The sequence below is a fragment of the Dermochelys coriacea genome, chromosome 12 (genome assembly GCF_009764565.3).
Source record: "Dermochelys coriacea isolate rDerCor1 chromosome 12, rDerCor1.pri.v4, whole genome shotgun sequence".
Lineage (NCBI taxonomy): Eukaryota > Metazoa > Chordata > Testudines > Dermochelyidae > Dermochelys > Dermochelys coriacea.
The window spans coordinates 5,369,619-5,391,492 of record NC_050079.1 but is presented as its reverse complement, the minus strand read 5'-3'; the positions used below and the strand labels follow the sequence as shown (position 1 = coordinate 5,391,492).

The 21,874-nt window shown below is 44.8% G+C and overlaps 1 protein-coding gene across 1 annotated transcript in view; it reads left to right on the top strand.

The window, feature by feature from the left end:
* The window catches only part of ATP6V0D1 (ATPase H+ transporting V0 subunit d1), a 93,519-nt gene that overhangs the window by 33,450 nt on the left and 38,195 nt on the right, over positions 1 to 21,874 (top strand). The window contains exon 2 of the mRNA XM_038368242.2: positions 9,708 to 9,879. Within this exon, the coding sequence (XP_038224170.1) occupies positions 9,708 to 9,879 (172 nt within the window). The remainder of the gene's footprint in view (positions 1 to 9,707; positions 9,880 to 21,874) is intronic.

The following is a 21,874-nucleotide window of genomic DNA, read 5'->3' as shown; positions in this document are numbered from 1 at the left end:
ACAAAAGTGCTTGTTTGAAAACTGAATTGGGCAGTGGAGGCTGGTGTCCTTGTCATGAGCTGATGGGAGGCGGGCGGTGACATCTCAGCAGTGAATGAGAGATGCTAGGTAGGGTGGAGACCGGCTGTGAAGGGCCTTGAAAGTGAAGAGTAGTAGCTTATGTTTGAAGTGTTAGAGAAGAGAGAGTTAGTGGAGGGAATGTGTGGAGACTGGGTGACATGGTCGAAATAGTGGGCTAAGAAAACAGTGGCATAGACTTTACATTGATACCTGGCACAGAGGCCTGGCAGGCCCAGCATCTGGTAAGCTGGATGGTTTGCTGCCGGGATGCAGATCAGAGCGCTGCCTTGCATGCACTCTTCTGACTGGGTGGGTCACAGTCTGGTAGTCTTGGTATAGTCAGATCACCCTCCCCACTCCAGTTTTTGTGTCCCTGAGATGGCAGACCTGATCTAGGAACCTGGCCAAGGGCAAGCTCTGTGCAAGATCCTGACAGGCTTATGCCAGCTGGGAAGCTTCCAAGGGGAAATGGAGGCAGTGGAGAGCTAAGCCAAACTCCAACATGTCCAAATGTGGGGCAGGGAGTTCCCCTCCTGGAATCACTACTTCGGAGTATCCAAAGATGTGGGAAGGCAACACATCGGTGTCGAGTCAGGTCACATTTGGAAGGGTAGCTGCACAACCAGAAGGACTAAACATGTAAATGAAGGTTACATTCTGCAGAAAATGAATGGCATGTGGCCACAACTCTTTCACTGGGCTGGGTATTTAGCAACTTTGCTCTAAAATAGCTGTCTCCTGGTGGGTCCAGGAAGCAATGGTTCAATCTTATGGGAAGGCTGGTAAATCTCTTCCCAGTCTCTTAAACATATTTTTCAAGGTCTCTTTCCACTCTAAAAGTTATGTATCCAGTGAGGAAATTGGCAAGACAACAGCCTGGGCTTCTGCTTGGCTCTTCCATGAAACCGCAGCCTACAATCCTCCCTTAACTTTTATGAAATGTCTAGAAAAAACTAATTCTCTTCCCTCTGAGTTGTGAGGGCCTTGCTAATTCCCAGTAGACTGTTTCAGATGGATGAAAAGGCATGAGAAGACAATTTTGTCCTTACCTGGAAGTTTCTTAAACAGGGACAGTTTGAAGCCCTCAAACACTGACAACTGTTGAGTGAAAATCCAAACAGTGGCCATTATATATGTGGTGGACAGTGCAAGTTGAGAGCATATGGCTGGGTAGCAACTGGGTGCTAAACTTTGACCCAGTGAACTGACTCCATGAGTACCTGTGAATGTGGTGACCCAGTAGTCTCCTTCACACTGATGGGTGACTGACTATGACAAAACCATCCTACAGGTAAGCATAAAATACTTGCTGTAGATTGCAAGTGCCATGTGGCAAGGACTGGTTCCTCTGTTTCCTTACAGTGCTGAGCATGCTGTTGTCACAATTTGTTTTAAATGACATAAATAATTACAGGGTTATACAGTCAAATGTGTAAAAGTTGAGAAATGCTTCGTTGAAAGCAGTCATCATTCAGCCCTCTTGCGTGCATGTTATGGCAGTCTTTAATTATACTCTCTGCATGGGACGATCAGCAAATAAAAGAGCAGGTCTCTGACAAGTTGTTGAACTCTTACAAATGGCAATTTTCTGGCACTTATGGCGCTGCCACAGCTGGACATGCTCAGGGGAAGAGCAAAGGCACTACTCCGACCCAAGTGGATGCCCTGGTCAAAATTCAGGTTCCTCCTCCCCAAACCCTTTAAGGGCTAGAGCCATTCACAGAATGTTGGAACAGTCTGAGCTGGTGAATGCACCTCCTTCCCTTAATCTTATTTTCAGAAATGGCTGAACTGTTTTTTCCCCCTGAAACTTAATTTCTTGAGGCAGAGGCTAAGCGTGGGATACTCCCATCTGAATTGTCGCTTTTTGGCCGTTACAAGCAGCTGAAAAGGAGGGATTATAATGGAAGTGTGAGGAACCCAAAGAACAAGGGGCATTGCCAGTCATCTCCCTAGGTATCCCCCATTTCTCTGCTGCCTTTTTGTGGCAGCTAACATCGGCTAGGATGTTCTTGCTGTTGCTCCTCTGCACGTATTCCCACGAAAATTCATTCCCACTTAGTGTCCCAGAGCCAGAGTTTGGCACACTTGGGACTTGTTCAGCAGTTGGCTCTTGGTTTGATTCACTAGCCATAGTGATGGCAGGGGCAGGTTTTCCCACTGTTTCTTTCTTGGTTGGGTGGTGCAAGCCATTCGACTGAAGTGATTGGTGATCTGCATTATTAAATGACTGGTCTCCTTGGCTGAAAACAGGTGACTGGCCCCTGTGGGTGCAGGAATGCAAGTCGATGCGGGGACCACATATGCCTGTCTGAGGCATCAGTGCCACAGAGTTGGGAGTTAGAAAGCAGAGCTAATCCAGCCTCCGGGAGAGTGCTTAATCTGCTTGGATACTAATTCATAGGCAGTGGAGGAGCCCAGCTGAAACTGATTCCTAGTTTCCAGAGTTATTGGACTGGCTCCCCTCACAGAAATCCATTCCAGTGTTACATAATGTGTTCCCAATTCCAGCTGGCTTTTGCTCCACTGAAACGAGTGCCTCTCTGAGTACCTCCGCACGCCATGCAGAAGTGTCCAAACAAATGGCTAATGGAAGCTTCCTTGCAGCCTTCCAGTTGAGAGGTTGCTTGGCAGAGCTTACTGTTTGTACTGCTCCTTCATCTGTTATCTTGAACAAGATTCAAGCGAAGCTGATACAAATAAAATGCACCTATTGGGAGTTAATCGTGCAGCGGTCCCTGCGTGTCTGTATGCGGTCCGGAAATCACAGCTAATGCCTTACCAAGAAATACACTGACAAACAGACTTGCCTGTTTTGGGTGATCCCCTAGAGATTTTGGGGGGAGCAGTGCATGCTGAGCACCTCTGAGAATTGGGCCACGTATTTCTGTACTTTTAACATGATATTCAGGGGCCTGATTCTAGCTCCCAGGGGGAGAGCACATTGGAGCAGATATTCCGCCACAAGCGCTGCTGTGGGTGTGGCCTTTACTCTGGCCACCAGAGCAGGGCCATAGGTGTAGTTTGACTTCAGTATTTGAGGGGGGGGGCAACTCCAGTCAGGTCAATGGGATCATGTGTGGGAGGCGGCTGCAAATACCACACCTGACTAGGGCTTGCAGTTTGGCAATGTCCCTTAACCCCTTCCCTCCAACTATGGCCGTGAGCAGGGCCTAGTTGTGTGATCTGTCACTGGACTGAGGGATGTGGGGATAGGGGGCAGGTTTCTTACAGGTCCCCGAGGAAAGAACTAAGTATCTGTGTAGGGATCCTTTGAGTTGAAAGGGGTATCAGTCAGCAGCATAGCTAAGCAGTGATAAGGGTCTGGTCCCAGTAGCATCAAAGATGGAGCTAGAGGATGGAATGGTGCTCTGGGCAAGCCCCTGATATTCCCAGTACTAGGAAGGGCATGACGTTCTTGTCTGTTTCTACCACTGAGATTGCTGTGTGAAGCAGCTGGGAGGCTGAGCAGAGGCAACAAGTCCTTTCTGTGGGAAGTGGAAAAGCAGGGTGGTTGTCCAAGACTTGTTAGCTTGTGCCTGAGACGAGGGTTCGCTGACTTGTGAGAAGGAGCTCACTGTGTGAGTTTGGAGCAAGCTAGTTGGGTTCTTCCTGTGGGAAGGTTACCAAGTACTTGAAACCAATTCAGCTTAAAAAACATGAGCTCCTGGAATCTCCCCTCTTCCTTCCCTCCCTTGTGGTACGTTTGCTCTGTGCTCTGCCAAGTGAAACGTAGACGTGCCAAATTAGGCTTCCAGCTTTGCCCAACGATGTCAGGGCCCAAGACAACAGTCACTCGGACTTCAAACCAAGCAAGTGTTGTTCCTGGTGGACCAGCGCCTGGGAGCCAGTGGGGGAAAATGAGGGTGGGGACTGGAGGCAGTTTGCTGGGATGGAGGGAATACTGAGACTGGATGAGAAACTGGGGCCAGGAGATTGGGACTAGGAACCAGGGTGGGGTAGGAGGGAAGGAAACGGATCTACCCCCTGCATCCCAGCTCCTTGTCAGAGGTGGGTCTTCCTGGGCAAAGAAACTGGGACAAAAAGGAGGGAGGCTGGGTGAAGAGCCAGGACAAGGGAACTGGGATACTCCTCCTGAGTGGGGGCTGGAACTGGGCAGGCACAGAGGATGAGAGTGCAGTAAGGGTCAGGGGTGTGGAAAAGAGGACAGTAACAAGGTGGAGGGGCTGCTGCAGAAGAGATCAAGCTTGGAAGTGGGAAGAAGTCTGTGCCCACTGGAGCACACTCCCTTCTAGAGCTTGGAATGGAACACAGTATCCCTGAGTCTCCCCTCTCCTCTGCCGCAGGGGTTTCCCAGATATCTGCTGGTCGCAAAGTGTCTGTCACATCCCATTCTAGGGCTGGCCCTCTAGAGGGTAACAATCGTCTCTTGCTATCAGTCTGTTAGTTCAGGTGGCAGAGGTCTGTTTGGTGGGTCTATAGGTTAACCCTGCTGTTGAACCTTGCGGGGAGGTTGATGGGATGGAATTTGTGGGGTTTTTTTTTCAGTTTTTCTTAAAAACCTAGGAAACTGCACAAACCCCCCTGCATTAAAAGAACAGTAAAGTTGCAAACACAAGCACTCAAAAGTTAGGAGATGCCAGATTGCAAGTTGCCTGTGCTACCTTAATTCAGTCCCCTTGAGCGTGTGCATTGTGACACAATCTAACTACGTTATCACATACTGTTTCCACAGGATCCCTGCCTAATTCAGTGCACAGGATGGAGCTGCTGTAGGGATGAATCAGGGCTGTGTAGTAAAAGGTGGGGTCATCTGTAAGACCCCTGCCTCATTTGGGGCAGAAACTCGGAGGTGTGCAGTCAATGAGGCAGGGGATGCAGGAAGAAAGGAGAGTCTCATTGTTAACTCAATTGAATGATGCCCTGGAGAATTAGATTCTATCCCTGGCTCTGATGCAGATTTCCTGTGTGGTGCTAAGCAAGTCTCTACACTGTAGCTTCCTGTGAAGTGCTTAGCACTAGCAGCTGAAGTCAGCTAGAGCGGGGACCATAATAAGTGGTATATGACACTCGGTACACCAAAAAATCATTTATTTTAAAAAGAAAAGGAGTACTTGTGGCACCTTAGAGACTAACAAATTTATTAGAGCATAAGCTTTCGTGAGCTACAGCTCACTTCATCGGATGCATCCGATGAAGTGAGCTGTAGCTCACGAAAGCTTATGCTCTAATAAATTTGTTAGTCTCTAAGGTGCCACAAGTACTCCTTTTCTTTTTGCGAATACAGACTAACACAGCTGCTACTCTGAAACCTGCATTTATTTTAAGCATCTCAAATTGAGCACCAAAATCAGTGGAAACTTTTGACCTTAATCTGCCTCTGTTTGCCATGTGTAAAGTGGGGATAATTCTGCCCCCTCATCTCAGAGTGGTGTGGTGAAGATAGATTAGTATTTGTGAAGCACTCAGATGCTATAGTGACAAGTGCTGTAGAAAACCCAGGAAGAAATTAATGACCCTTCCAAACAGGGTATGACAAGGGTGCAGTAAATAAGGCCTGGGGCTGCACAGGAACTGTACACTACTATACCACATGCTACACTTACAGCATGTTCCTTACAGAGCAGCTCTTGGCCCCAGAGCCCGCAGGAATGGTACCTGCGGGCATTGGTGTTTGAGCTGATCTCCAGCTGAAACCTAGAACCGACAGGTATCGAAGATAAGAGACCAAGTAGGCCTGCTTCTCTTCTCTCCCCACCCGTGAAGTCCACACAAGGGTCCCTATTGAATATTCTAAACTGTGCATGTGCAGTTACTGTAATTACAGTACAAACTTGGTAAATGCACATAGAATAATAGAAGATCAGGGTTGGAAGAGATCTCAGGAGGTCATTTAGTCCCACCCCCTGCTCGGAGCAGGACCAATCCCCAACTAAATCATCCCAGCCAGGGCTTTGTCAAGCTGGGCCTTAAAAACCTCTAAGGATGGAGATTCCACCACCTCCCTAGGTAACCCATTCCAGTGCTTCACCACCCTCCTAGTGAAATAGTGTTTCCTAATATCGAACCTAGACTTCCCCCACTGCAACTTGAAACAATTGCTTCTTGTTCTGTCATTTGCCGCAACGGAGAACTGCTGAGCTCCATCCTCTTTGGAACCCCCCCCCCCTCAGGTAGTTGAAGGCTGCTATCAAACCCCCCCCCCCACACACACACACTCTTCTCTTCTGCAGACTAAACAAGCCCAGTTCTCTCAGCCTCTCCTCGTAAGTCATGTGCCCCATCTCCCTAATCATTTTCGTTGTCCTCTGCTGGACTCTTCAGTTTGTCCAGATCCCTTCTGTAGTGGGAGACCCAAAACTGGACGCAATACTCCAGATGTGGCCTCACCAATGCCTAATAGAGTAGAATAATCTTTTCCCTCGATCTACTGGCAACACTCCTATTAATGCAGCCAAATATACTGTTTGACTTCTTGGCAAAAAGGGCACGCTGTTAACTCGTATCCAGCTTCTCGTCCACTGTAATCCCCAGGTCCTTTTCTGCAGAACTGCTGCTTAGCCAGTCGGTGCCCAGCCTGTAGCAGTGCATGAGATTCTTCCGTCCTAAGTGCAGGACTCTGCACTTGTCCTTGTTGAACCTCATCAGATTTCTTTTGGCCCAATCCTCCAATTTGTCTAGGTCACTCTGGACCCTATCCCTACCCTCCAGTGTATCTACTTTTCCCCCCAGTTTATTGTCATCTGCGAACTTGATGAGGGTGCAATGCAGCCGATCATCCACATAATTAATAAAGTGGGGGGGAGGGATAGCTCAGTGGTTTGAGCATTGGCCTACTAAACCCAGGGTTAAGAGTTCAATCCTTGAGGGAGCTATTTAGGGTTCTGGGGCAAAAATTGGGGATTGGTCCTGCTTTGAGCAGGGGGTTGGACTAGATGACCTCCTTAGGTCCCTTCTAACCCTGATATTCTATGAAGGTTTTCAGATGTTGACTAAAACTGGCCCCAGGACAGACCCCTTGGGCACTCTGCTTGATACTGGCTGCCAACTAGACATTGAGCCATTGATCACTACCCGTTGAGCCAGCTTTCTATCCACCTTATAGTCCATTCATACAATCCATACTCTTTAAACTTGCTGGCAAGGACACTGTGGGAGACCGTATCAAAAGCTTTGCTAAAATCAAGATATATCACATCCACCACTTTCCCCATATCCATATAGCCAATCATCTCATCATAGAAGGCAATCAGGTTGGTCAGGCATGACTTGCCCTTGGTGAATCCATGTTGACTGTTCCTGATCATCTTCCTCTCCTCCAAGTGCTTCAAAATGGATTCCTTGAGGACTTGCTCTATGATTTTTCCAGGGACTGAGGTGAGTTCCCTGGATCCTCCTTTTTCCCTTTTTTTAAAGATGGGCTCTATATTTGTCTTTTTCCAGTTGTCTGGGACCTCCCCCGATTGCCATGAGTTTTCAAAGGCACATGCTAATGGACAGCTACATTAATAGAAGGGACCATTATCTAGTCTGACCTGTACAGTGCAGAAGCTGGGACTGGACAACAGGGGATGGATCATGTTGTTCAATGCTCTGTTCTGTTCCTTCCTCTGAAGCATCTGGTGTTGCCCACTGCCAGAAGGCAAGTTACTGAGTAGCTAGATCATTGGTGTGACTCAGTTTGGCCATTCTCATGGGTTTGATGCAGACATCATATCTTTAATTTAACATTAGATATCTTTCTAAAAGATTAAATCATGGAGAATCCACCTCATCCCTAGTTAAATTGTACCTTATTTTAGCTGAATTTTTTGTCCACCTTGAGCTTCCAGTCATTGGCTCTTGTTCTGTTTGCTAGCTGAGAGCCCTTCACTGTCAAAAATCTTCTCCCCAGGTAAGTACTTGCAGACTATCGGTCAAGCACCTCTTATCCTTTTCTTGGATAAACTAAATAGACTCATTTAGTAAAATTTACTAGCAGGGACTTCATATTTTCTTCAGTATCTTTATCAATGATGTGGAATAGCACTGGGACAAGAACAGATCCCTGCCAGACCACCACTGGAAATGCTTTCAGTGGATTAGTATTCTCCTTTTAAAATTACTTTGAGCTCCATCAGCTGTTTTTTAATCTGCTTGACGTATGCTCCATTGAATGCTGTCTAGTGATAACTTTACTCTGAATGTTGTGGAGTTGAGTAACTACATGTGCAGTTGGCTGTAACTATGCATACAGGTTAAGGGCACAGTTTAGAAAAATCAGGCCCTTGATGTACTTAGCTCATTTATGAGTCTGTCCAGTGGTGATGGATATGCACCCAACCTTGTACAAAAACTACTCTTATTCTTGGTGTAAAACTGAGTTGTTACACAATTCAGTGGTAGGGCAAGAGTGGCTCAAACACTTCAGATTCCAAGAAATCGGGAAGAGGTTTTTGGATAGCATCTGGTTCAACTAAACTTCCCTTCCTATCCCTTTCCACCTCAAGCCCCTTGAATCCCTAGGAGAATTGACTTGCCTCGCTAATGCTCTGACAAGATGAAGCTGAAGGCAGAAGAACACTACATACTAGGGCAGCTCGTAACCCTTTGAGAAATGAATGATTCTAAATGACTTAACATTTTTCGATTCAGTTACAGCCCATGGAGAAGCATTACAAATCTTACTTGAGCCAGAAGGGTTTATCTTGACAAAGGAGAGAGTTTGTCACATTGGGGTTATCCGATTGCCAGCAATGCAGCTTGCACTGGGTCAGCTGACATTGCAGGGGGAACTGAGGAACAGAACTGGTGTCTGGACTTGGAGTCAACTTGTGCGCTTGCTTTATTGTTCAGATTTTCCTTACTCTCTTGTACTAGGCATTCCCTCCCCAAGGAAACACCTTCTATTCCTCTTCACCAGCTCCATCTCTGACCCTTGACATAAGACTTGACTTTACCATAGTGTATTGTATTACTCAAATCCAGTTGATGACCAGTACCTGCTTGCAAAACCAAACTGACTTTGCTGCCACTTCAGCAGATTTTGAAACTCCCAAGGTAGTGGTCTTGGTTCCAAAATTGGTGTCTTGATCTGTACAAGGCACCATGCACAGAGCAAACACGTGCCTCTTGACAAATGTATTCTTTTCATCATAACTCTGTCTGAGCCACATGAGATCCTGACTTCTTCTTCCTACTAAATCTCACTGAGGCGGGGCCTGCAATGAAGCCTGAGACCAAAGCACTGCTGGGCACAATAAAGCGCTTGCTTTTCAGATGTCTGATGTGCTTGTTGACACAGCTCTAAGAATGAGAGTAGCCCTCAAACTCAGGCAGAGCACCAGCAGGAAGGTCTGTAAACATGGGGGTGCAAATTTAAATGGTTAAGGAGAGCGAGGAAAAATGTGTTTGAGACGTCTGAATTTTTTTCTAGGGTAGAAGAGGAGGGCATTGCTTGAGGAAAACAAAGTTGGGTCTAAGATAAATGGCTGGCCTCTTCCTGGGCTGGGATTTGCACTTGGCAGGAATTACAATGAGCTGAATTACACAATACAAAAGCAGAGTTACCTCTCTGAGCAGCAGGTGTCATTGTGCGCTAGTGTAAGGGGGGAATGCTCAGATCAAAGCACAGTGTTTGCTGGAGCTTTTCCTTTCCATAATCGTTCAAAACAAAAATTTCCTGAATAGTGGTTTCTGTTTTTCAGATTTGAAGCTGCACCTGCAGAGCACGGATTATGGGAACTTCCTGGCCAATGAAGCCTCCCCCCTTACTGTGTCTGTCATAGATGACAAGCTGAAGGAGAAGATGGTGGTGGAGTTTCGTCACATGAGGAACCATGCGTATGAGCCATTGGCAAGTTTCCTGGACTTCATCACGTGAGTACGAGCTGCTCCGAAGCAGACTTTGCTGAGCCTTTCTCCCCTGATGGACATAATGGCTGTAGGCTTGCAAGTTTGAGTGAAACTGCCCTGGGATCCTGCTGACAGCGTCCTCGTCGGCTGCACAGTGTCTTGGGCAGATGTGTATTCAAAAGGCTTCCACTCCAAAGATTCTCCAGGTGTCTCCCCTGCTAACACAACTGCCAAGATCTGCTTCAGTACAGACTGACTTAGTCTTCCTTTTCAAAGTTTTCCATGAGCATTGAGATCTTCTAGTTTAAAATAAACCCCAGGAGCTGCCATGTTAGCAGTGTTTTCCCCAGGAATTGAAATGGGGGGGTGTTCAAATTTACGGGGGGGGGCAGGGCCGATGAGGGGTGAGAACGTGAGGGTGAAGGTGGGCTGTATGGCACCATAGTAAAAACTGAAAAATGTTTCATGACCATTTTATTAGATTTTAAAATCATCACACAAATTGGCTACTCAAGTCTTCTATGAAGCACTACATCTACATCCTTCTTGGTTTTTTGTTATAATTTTGCACAACTCTTTTAATGAACTTCTTGAATACAATGCAATCAATTTTGGTGGCTTCTCGTGTGTCAGATACTTCCCTTCCTTCAATTGATATGCTCATTAGTTCATTCACATGATCAGGCAGAAGGCGACTTCTTTCAGAACACAAAATTCTATTCAATGATGAAAAAGAATGCTCAACTGTAGCTGTTGTGACTGGGAGTAGCAAGAGATGAATTCCTACTTCTTTCAGCCCAGGAAACAGCGTAAAGATCGGGTCAAGCCACTAGCGATGATTTAAAAAAAAAAAAAAAGTTGATGTCAAATCTTCCTTCATTTGTCGTAGGATATTCCACGCTGTTTTCAAATTCTATATTCTATCCCGAGCACATGGCAGTCCCATAGCTGGTAGTGCCTCACTCCACTCAACTGTCGGTGTTTTATAGGACAGGGATCTGTAAAAGCTACGTAGAGGTTGAGTAGAATCTAGAAGTTGCTGTTATAGATTTTTAAGAATCAAGTCTGTGTACTTTTTCAATTATCTTAACAAACACTTCTTTGTCCTCTTCAATTAAGGATTCAATATAAATGCCTTCATTTGTCAACTTCTGGACGGAAGTCTTAGCTTCTTCCAGTACTTTTTCAATGGATAGCTCTGTGATCCAAATGTAGCTTCTATTGCTGGGCAAAGGTCTACTACTGTTGTAGCAGATGCCTGGATGGCATTGTTTAATGATCCAAGTGGTTTCAACAGTAGACTTATGAGACAGAACAGCAATAGTCTTCTCTGAATGTAGTAGCAAAAGTAATCCACCAGCCTCGCTACTTAGATCCATCCCATCTTGGTAGATACTTTCCAAAGCCAGTAATAACGGCTGGAGTAATTTTAAGACAACAGCCAAGGATCACTCATGAGAAAGCCAGAGGGTTTTCCCAGGTTGGATTAATTTGAACTTCAGTCCCAGTGTATCTTCTATATTTTCCAAGATATTCAGTGTTTTTGGACTTTTGCTGAAAAAAGAATAGAAAGAAGACATTAAATGTGTAGCTTTTTAAATGTCTTTTGAAGAGTCTGCAGCTCATACTAGCGCAAGGTGGAGTAGATGGCCTCTGCAGTGTGTATAGGAGAGACTAGGGTTACACTTTTCTCTGAGAAAAGCTTGTGCTCCACTGTTTTCCAGAGAAGTGTGCAGCTCCATCAGATGCGCAAGCAGCCATCTGTTTGGGGTCCAATTGACAAGCATTTAACTCTTCTAAGATGTGGGTTGTCACAGATGCAGCCAATCTGTCTTCTATAACTTGAACATCTAGAAATGCATGTACTGGCCTACCACTGACATCAAGATAATGTACACAATGACTTAATACTTGGTGACCATTTGCATCGGTGCATTCATTATGCAAATTTTTTGAATGTGGTGAGAGAGTTCTTCACTTTTTCAACTGTTGAGTCTTTCACTCTTGCACCACATGCGTCTAGCCAGTTGAGTTTCTTGCAGAAAGATAGCATTTGCTGGTCTTGTTCGGAACCAGTGTTCAACTTCAGGATGAACAAGTGACAATGCATTTAACATTGGCCTCCACTTTGTAGTGTGGGGTATCTCTTGCTTAATTAGAAAGGCCAAGTTTGGTCAAATGAACTGTGTTTTGTGTAACAGCCTCATTAACACTCACTGGTGTTGTTGTCCTTGGTCAGTGGAGACTCGGAGTTCAGAGCTGCTTTCACATGAGTTCACCTCCCAGCTGGGGGGCAAGAAGGCACCTTGCTCGTTCCTCCAGCTGCTCACTGTTCCCTCTGGCCGCTGTTGTTGGTTGTGCCACCGTTCACTCCATTGCTCTGCTGCCAATGGCCCTGTGCCATCATCTTCTGCTGCCACCTGCCACTGTGACCTCTGCGAGTCGGTCTCTTGAGGTTCCACCCAGCTCTGTGATTTCAGCTGAGCTCTCAGTGGGGGAACCTCTCTGCTAGAGCAGACTGGGCCATCTCTTCCTCAGAAACACTGTCCCACAGCAGGACTAAGCACTTAAACCTGATTATCAGTGATTTCAACTGTTATGGTCACTTAACACAACAAAAGACTATATATGGAGCCTAATCAGCTCTGTCTGTAAACAGTGGAGAGGGGCAGGTCAAATGGTACTTGTGACTCAGACAGACCATCAAGCAAAACACCTGCTGCCACCCTTACTCTTGATGCCCTCAATCAACACAGGCCAAGTTCAGTTTTAGTGCCCTTTACTCCTACAATAAGAACAACATTTCATTACCTATCCCCCACCTCCCCGAACCCCGGCATTCAAGTGATTTCTAACCCAACCCCAGCCAAAATCTATCACTTGGGCAACACAGCTCTGTTTGCTGGTTACCTAGGTAGATTAGGTGTGAATGTAAATACAATCTGGTCCTGAAGCCTTTTCCCCCAGCTCATCACCAGTTGTCAGGGAGAGCTCATTTAGACTTTGCTTCCAAATCATAATTTGAAATTATTAGGTTGGCCAACATCACCAAAATGAATGCACTGACACGGTCATAAAAACAATAGCTGTATAAGGAAGCTAGTCTGTTTATACTTTTCAAATCTATTATACTTTTTCAGATGCACGTATTTTATCATACACTTTATATATATGCTTTTAAAGTGTGTGTTCTCTCAATTTCAATTCACATTTCCAAACAATCACTAAATTGGCAAAACTGCAGACAACTAGTTCTCAAAACTGGGGGGGGGGGAAGTTGGGGAAATTGGGGGAGGGTGTAGGGGAATCCCTGCATGCTAGTGTGGTCATACCAAAAAGCAGCCTTGTGTGCGTGGGGGGCATGGATGGCTCTGACCCTTAACAGACAATAAGGCAGAGTACAAGTCTGACTGTTCATTTGCACTAAGGTTAATCAGAGGCCAGCTGCAAAGCTTTAAATAATTCAAGACTCCTTGCAGACCATCCTCCTTCCCCCCCCCCCTTGTATTCTCTCTATCCACTGCCAGTCGTACTAGTCCCCTCCTCACATGTAGATGAAGTGAAATGTATAGCAATTCCACAGTAAACCTGTAGGAAATCTTTGCTGGAAAGTGAGTGCGCTGAAGTGGTGGTTTTTTGCAAGTGATTCGTAGGTTTTAAGACCAGAAGGAGCCATTACGATCTATTCTAAAATCTTCGATATCTCCTCGTGGATGTCTTGCTGTTACCTCAAGCTCCACGTGGCAAAGAGAAAGCTCTTAATCTTCCCCCTCCCCTCTCTACTGCCTTCCTCTATCTCTGGGGACAACACCTATGCACCCAAGCCTGTAACCTGAGTGTCATCTTTGCCTGGATGCAAAGGGAGAGCTCCGAGTCAGTGTCTCTAAATCTTGTCAATTCTTTCTGCATAATGTCCCTAAGATCTGACCTTTCCTCTCTGTCCACATAGCTAAAACTCTTGTCCAGGTTCTCATCTTGCCTCTTGATTACTGCCAGCATCCTCCTCCTCTGGCTTTGACAAATGCACTCTTGCCTTGCTTATATCCATTCAAAATTGTGCTGCAAATGTCATTTTCCTAACCTGTCTCTTTGACCACAACGCCCCTGTATTTGAATCTGCCCACTGGCTCCCACATATCTGTTGCGTCAAACATAGGCTGCTTTTCTTCAGTTTCAAGGCCCTTCACAGTCCATAGCCATTCTACCTGTCGTAGTCTCTTTCTCACGATTGATATGTTGACTCCCACATCATATTGGCCCTGATGCCAACCTCCATCACTCCCTTGTTACATTTTCAGATGAACATCTTGGTGCTTTTTTTAACCTTGCTGCCCCACGTGCTTGGCGAGATCTGCAAAACTAGCTCATTGTTCCATCTACATCTCTCCTTCACCATGAGGCCTACAAGAAACTTGAGCACCACCTGTCACGCTGACCAAGATTGTCTCAGTTTCCTTAGACCAATGGAGGGAGTACATCAGTATTGTCATTGGTCTCCTGTCTTTTTGTACTTAATTGTAAACTTTTGTGGGGAGGGGCTCTCTTTTTGTTCTGTGTCAGTCCAGCACCTAGCGTGATGGGGCCCTCATCCACTACTGGGGCTCCTAAGAGCTACCATGATACAAGTAGTAGTCTAACCACAGGACAGAATTTCATCTTGTGATTCTTTCATAGTCCAGTAATCTCCGGTTGAGCTAGAGGATCTTTTAGAAAGACATCCAATCTTGATTTAAAGACTTCAAATGACAGACTCAGCCATACTCTTGATTTAGTTGTTCCAATGGTGGAATGCCTTCACCATTAAAACCTTGCCCCATATTTCCAGCTTTAATTTGTCTAGCCTCAGCTTCCAGACACTGGATCTTGTTATGCTTTAGTCTGCCTGATTTCAAGAGCTCTCTGCTATTGGGAAAACTTCTCACTATATGGGGGCTGGTAGACAGTGAGCAAGTCATGTCATAAGCCTCTCTTGGGTAAACTAAATTGAACTTCTCTAATTTCACTGTGGAACTGGGTTTTCGTTGAATTGTTCTTGTGGTTCTTCTCTGAACCCTTTGCAGCTTTGGACACCAGCAGTGGATACAGCGGATCAATGGCTATTAGGTAGGATGGGCAAGGATGGTGTGCCTAGCCTCTCTTTACCAGAAGCTGGGAATGGGTGACAGGGGGTGGATCACTGGATGATTCCCTCTTCTGTGGCCTGCGTTGCGCAGGAGGTCAGACTAGATCATAATGGTCCCTTCTGACCTTAATGTCTATGAGTCTGAGTCTAGTAACAGTCTTGGCAATGCTGTATGCCCAGGTAATACCTTCTCCCTGCTCCTTCTCCTGTCTATGCATCATGGTCACAGCAGTTGCCTTAGCATAGCATCATGCTAAAAGCTGATGTTGGCTTCTACCGTGATCCAAGTCCTTTTCAGAGTCGCTGCTTTCCAGCATGCAGCCCCCTCACCCAATAAGTCTGCCCTAGAGTCTTTGTTCCAAGATTTACAAGTCTGCATTTAGCTATAATAAAATACACATTTCTGTACTCCTTTTACCATGTAGTCTGGATTGTGCTGTGTATGTGACCAGTCCTTATTATTTATCACCCAACCAGTCTGTCTACAAGCTATATCAAGAATTTATTTTTTTCCTGAATATTTGATTGGCCACGGCAGAGCCCTGCAAGACTCCCCTTGAAACACCCCCGTTGCCAATTGCTTTTTGAGACATGTCAGCCAGTTTGTAATCCCTTGAATATGTGCTACACTGATTTTATGTAGTGCTAGTTTTTAATCAGTCTTTCTGTGCTAAATCAAAGTATTTCATTACCTTAATAATAACCTTAATAAACCAAACTTATAATCTCTTCAGATACCAAGTTCCTTTGACAAGTTCTATTTTCCATACAATCCTATTGATTGGTACAGATTTCCACTCTTTGATAGTCTTATATCACCCCCTTCATTGTTTTTTACTTGGAGTTGGCTGTCTGATCAATAACTGCTTGGCTTATCCCAATTGTCCCCTTAAAATATTGGAACAATATTGGCTCCTGTCAATTCTCCTGTCCCCAAGAGCTAATCCTAGTTAAGATTTATTAAAATGCATGTGGGCAAGTTCTCTGTGCTTGCTGATTTTCAATAATCTAAATTGAATAGATGCTGTTTATAATTCTCTTTATTGTTGAAGTAGAAAGTACCTTCCCATTATGATACAACATCCAGCTTTTCCAAATACAGGTAATAAATATTTATTGAGCACTTCTGTCTTCTCTGCTTTATTACTGACAACTTACTATCTGTAACTCGGAATTAACCCATACCAGTGTTAAGATTCTTTTCTTTTTTTTTAACCCTATAGGCCAAATATTTTTCACAGAAACCTTTGTATCTTCCTTTATTAAGTGTCTGCTCTTCTTAACTTATAATTTATATTCATTGCCATCAACTGATCTTAGTTTCCATTTTCTGTGGTGCTTTGTAAGTGTGAAAGGGTATGAGGGGTGTATCTCAATTTTTTGGCATCTTGGCAAATGTATTTTAGATTTTAAAGCTGAAATCTAACAAACTAGGTTTGCCAATTTGATAGTGTTATAGCCAATATTAGACTGAATTTAATAGGATAACCCCTTCTTATTGAGTCCAGGGAGCATTAGCTTATTAACTTTAACACTAGGTTCTTTTCAGGTCAACTTTTAACTTGAACAGTATTTCTCAAATCAAAACACTTGGTTATTCTTAAACAATCAATTTATTAATGCACCCAGAACCACATCAACATACTTCACCAATAAAGCTTAGACACAACCAATGTTCTAAGTGTGTACTGATCACACCAATAGCAACTTGCAATCAATTATTCCAGACTGTGACTGCAGCTCAGCAGTTATACCAAGGAACAGTGCAAATCACCAAGATTTCTTACTGTAGTTCGTTATAATAATCAATTCTTTAGTACCTAACACACTTATCATACTTCCAGTATTTCTCCAAGGAGTAAGGATGTATTTGTCTTCAAGGCACTTGTGGGAATATGTGAGCCCTGCTATTTGAATGCATTGGTCCATAAGGACAAATTTAGAATATCAAAAGCAATTGCTTAAAGTTAAGGCTCAAATCTCTCTGGGTCAATTTGCTTGGACTTGTATAGGAGGGAATACATATAGCACGAGTTAAAATCTAAAATATGGTCATGTGAAGTCTCACTAAAGAATGCAGACTCAGCAAGGTAGCCCTCAGTTATATATGTTAACGAAGAAAAGGGGAAATATAGTCTTTGAAATCACAAAAAGAAAAGGAGTACTTGTGGCACCTTGGAGACTAACAAATGTATTAGAGCATAAGCTTTTGTGAGCTACAGTTCACTTCATCGGATTTTGAAATCATAGAATCATAGGACTGGAAGAGACCTCGAGAGGTCATCTAGTCCAGTCCCCTGCACTCAAGGCAGGAGTAAGTATTATCTAGACCATCCCTGGCAGGTATTTATCTAACAAGTCGCTGTGAAATCTCCAATCTGAATAATTACCTGTTGTGTCTTGCTTACAGCACTCCTGCTAATACATCCCAGAATGGTGTGTGTGTGTGTGGTGTTTTTTGCAACAGTGTTACACTGACTCATATTTGGCTTGTGATCCACTATGACCCCCAGATTCCTTTCCGCAGTACTCCTTCCTAGGCAATCATCTCCAATTTTGTATGTGTGCAACTGATTGTTCCTTCCTAAGTGGAGTACTTTGCATTTGTCCTTATTGAATTTCATCCTGTTTACGTCAGACCGTTTCTCCAGTTTGTCCAGATCATTTTGAATTTTAATCCTATCTTCCAAAGCACTTGCAACCCCTCCCAGCTTCTTCTAGCCCTGTTAACCCTGGGGTGAGGGTAGAGTCCTTTTTTTTTCTTTCATATGGCTGGTCCAGGCATCCATCACACTGGGATTCTGCAACTTAGTGGGTTCAGAGTAGCAGCCGTGTTAGTCTGTATTCGCAAAAAGAAAAGGAGTATTTGTGGCACCTTAGAGACTAACAAATTTATTAGAGCATAAAGCTTATGCTCTAATAAATTTGTTAGTCTCTAAGGTGCCACAAGTACTCCTTTTCTTTTAGTGGGTTCAGTCAGTGCTTGGTCATGGGTTGCTGGACAAAGGGCAAGGCTGTCCATGGAGGTCCAGTGAGCTCTGGGGTCCCACATGTTGACCTCAAGTTTATGCATCTTGACTCCACAGCTCTTGGGAGGGGACCACCAGCTGATTTCTGTTGGCTATTTTCCAACTGAGTGCTCAGGTTTCATCTTGCTGCTTCTGTTGGCATCCAGAAGATGGCGTTAGTGTATAACACATTTCTTCAATCCTTGTCTTATTGGAGGCTTTTTATATTAGATTCATTTTAAGGATTGTATTTTTGTATTAGCTTGTGTTGTTAATTTGAATTAAGCAATTTCTTTTAATAAATTAAACTTTATATCCTGGTTTGGTGATTCTTTAACCTTCCTTTTTGTGCTATGCGATGTCTGTCTCTCCTGGAATGCAACAATAATTTGTATTCCTATACAGTCAAAGAATGTATGGAACTTCTCACATTGTTTCAGGCTTACAATAGAACAGTATACGTTACTGACTTAGAGAGAGTTTGTCTGAGTCACAGGGCAGGCAAATGTGCAGCTTCTGATTTGAGGTGAAGGACATGACTGGAGAAAACATGGCATATTACATTTATTTGCCTTATAAATCTATAGTTGGTCACTTGGGGTGAAAATATGTGATTTGCATTTCTTGGGTTAACAAGCAGTGCCTCCAGTCTCACAAGTTATTTCTAGTTGGCTTAACTCGCAGCTTCCCCACCCGTCTCTTGATCTACTCATAGTGGGCTACTTTTGCATTGCAAAGCATAGTGTTGGGTAACTTTTTTGGAGTTCTTTTCAGTTATGTTGGAAGGGTGAAAGAGATTTTATCCATATACAAATTATAAGACTCTTGCCAAGGCAGTTAATATTGAGCCATTTTATTTTCTGTTCTTAGAAAGTGGAACTCCTAATCTTAGCTGATCTTTGGTCCTTAGATAAAGTGTCTCATGATGTGAATAATTTTCCTATTGTCTTTACTTACTAGGTAGATCCTATTTTGGGATAAACAGAGGTGGAAAGCTTTTCTAACTTTTCAGGGCCAGGGGGAATTAATAGTTATTAATCATTCAAGTTCTCTGTACTCCTTACAGCTCTTTTTTGGAAACAACATTTTTTGTGATTGAGGAATTGTGGATTTTCAGGCATCTTACAAAGTGTTTACACAACTCCTGATTTATTTATTAATTTTTTTTTAAATTCACACTTCTGATTAAACTTTTCTTTCCATTTTTTGTTTGGGAAATTTGCTTGTTTTAAAAAATCAAAAAGTATGGATGCACTTAGTAGCAATTGCATAGGTAGGGTTCCAAAATAAGCTTAATATAGTGCATTGATTCTAGCTTTTTCTTTTAGCATGAGGCCTTTCGATCTGAAAAACTCCACTGTTCGTTTTACGCCCTTTGAATTTTCTGTACAGTCTTTCCTTTTCACATACTTCTAAAAGGAAACCCTTTAAAGTGGGCTCTGGCTGACATTTGTTCTTGACAGTCCAATCTTTCATTGTTGACTGTCTTTTTAAAAAAACATTGTCTACGCACAACACAGCAGAGATGGCTCTTGAGAAGATCTGGTGCAATGGGTAGCTGTCTCAAAAACAGGATTTGGGATAATATTGTTGGTCATGACCAGAAGCTTGAGCTGTGCCCCTACAGCAGACTGAGGGCCAGCTCTGTGAAACCTTCTCCATTAGCCACTACATCGGTCAGATTTTTTCCTGCAGCAGAGGAGGGTCTGTGCGCAGTTGCTGAAGGACTGTCCTCCACCAGGACAGGGGTAAGAAATTCAGCTAACTTAAGCAATAAAAAATCTCCAGGAAACTAAAACACAGACTTGGTTGTGACGTAGTTAGGCCTGTACAATGTACCTGTTACAAATCCACAGAAGCAGTGACGTGTAGGTAAGCCACCTAACAAACAATACGTTCCTTCTATTGTCCTTCGTATCAGACACTCCTTACCACTAATGCAACTATTGTACACCATAGACCAAATGCCATAACCTTACCTCTGCCCCACTAGAGGTGCCAGCTTTCCAGCACTGCTGTAACTGCTAACAACCCTCTACCAAGCAAATCTCTCCCCACACAACCAACTACAGCACCAAACATCCACCACTACTGGTGTTGGGGAAAAGTCATGCACTGATTGATGTGGGCAGAGTTAATAGATTCATAGTTTAAGGCCAGAGGAGATCATATGACCTCCTGTCTATCACAAGCCAGAGAATTTTGCCCACTTATCCCTGTATTGAGCCCAATAACTTCACATTTGACTAAAGCCTCTTCCAGAAAGGCATCCCATCTGGATTTGAAGATCTCCTGAGATGCAGAGTGCACCACTTCACTTGGTAGTTTGTTCCAGTGATTGACACCCTCACTGTTAAAAATATCTGACACATTCAAATTAGAAATAAATCTGGTTTAAGGTTGCAGTGCACAGCTAGGGCTGTGACAATGGAAAGAGGTGGAGGAGTAGGGGGATGTCTTGTGGTAGGGTTTAAATATACACTTACCTGCTTCTGTGAGTATCTCAGGTATATTGGGTAGCAACTGGAACCGCTTCATAGCGGAGTTGTGTGCATATATGTGTTACTGGCTGGGATTCTGTTGACACAAAACAAATATAACCGTGTCCTAGTCGCTCATACCTAAGGCTACGATTTAGTCACAGAGGTCACGGCAGTCACGGATTCAGTGACTTTACCAGACCTTCGGAGACTTCTAGGGCTTCAGGAGGAGGAGGCAGGACTGTGTGCCCCTGCCCTGCAAGGGGGGATGGCTGGAACGAGGACCCTGCAGCCCCAGCCCTGCTGCTTCCTCCAGGGGCTGCAGCAAGGGCCATGCGCCTTAGCCCTGCAGTGTCCTGGTCTTGGCGGGGGCAATGTCCCAGCCCAGCCCTGTGGCATACCGAGCTTAGTGGGGGCTCCAGCCAGGGCTGTGCACCCCAGCCCCATGGCTTTCGCCAGGGGCTGCAGCTGGGGCCACATGCCTGCTCGGCGCCCTCCCTTGCAGCTTCCCAGGACCACGTGTCCATCTCCTTTCCCTCCCCTCCCCCTGCTGTGGCTAGGGCTTGTTGAGGGCTGCAGTCGGGGCTGCACACCACTGTCCCAGAGCTGCAGCCAACTCTGGAGCCGGGGCTGTGTGCCCCCTGCTGTGACAATTGGAGCTGGGGTTGTGTCCCCCACCATGGTGTCCCTCCACCCCCAAAACTCTCTTCCTCCACTCTACTTAGCCCAGCCCCCCATTTACTTTTAGTAAAGTAATGTACAGGTCACTGGCTCCGTGAATTTTTGTTGGTTGCCCGTGACCTGTTTGTGACTTTTATTAAAAATAATGGTGATAAAATCTTAGCTTTACTCATACCTAGGTGACCATCAATTGGTCTACTAAAAATCAATGCTCTTCTGTATATGAGAATGAGGTCTAATGTAGAATCACCCCAGGTTGGAAATAGTATTGCTTCAGTTAGAAAACTCACCTGGAATTTGCAGACAGGAAGGAGATTGTACTACTGGTAGCATGAGGTCTCCAATGTGTGACCCTGGCTGAAGGCCCCTGTGATTTGCCATTCACCTTAAGCACAAGAGATGGTGAGGGCCCCCCCCCCTCCCGGAAGCTGGCAGTGGAGTTACTTGCTCTGGCATTTTTCTGTCTGAGTCCCACTTAGGTCAACAGAGAAATCTCAGCATCAGCCATACTTGTCAAACTTGGCAGTGAGAGTGACCTGGTAAACATTCTTCCCTTAGGCCTGTTGTGAGCTGCAGCTGCGTATGCATCCCAGTGCCAGAGGGGGGGTGCTGCAGTGTCCCCTCTCGGGGGCTCAGACAGCACTGGGACAGGCCTGTGTTGTGTAGCTCCCAGTCAGGTGCAGGTGGTGGTATGCTGGCCCCATGTCTGTGCACCTCTGGCTTCTATA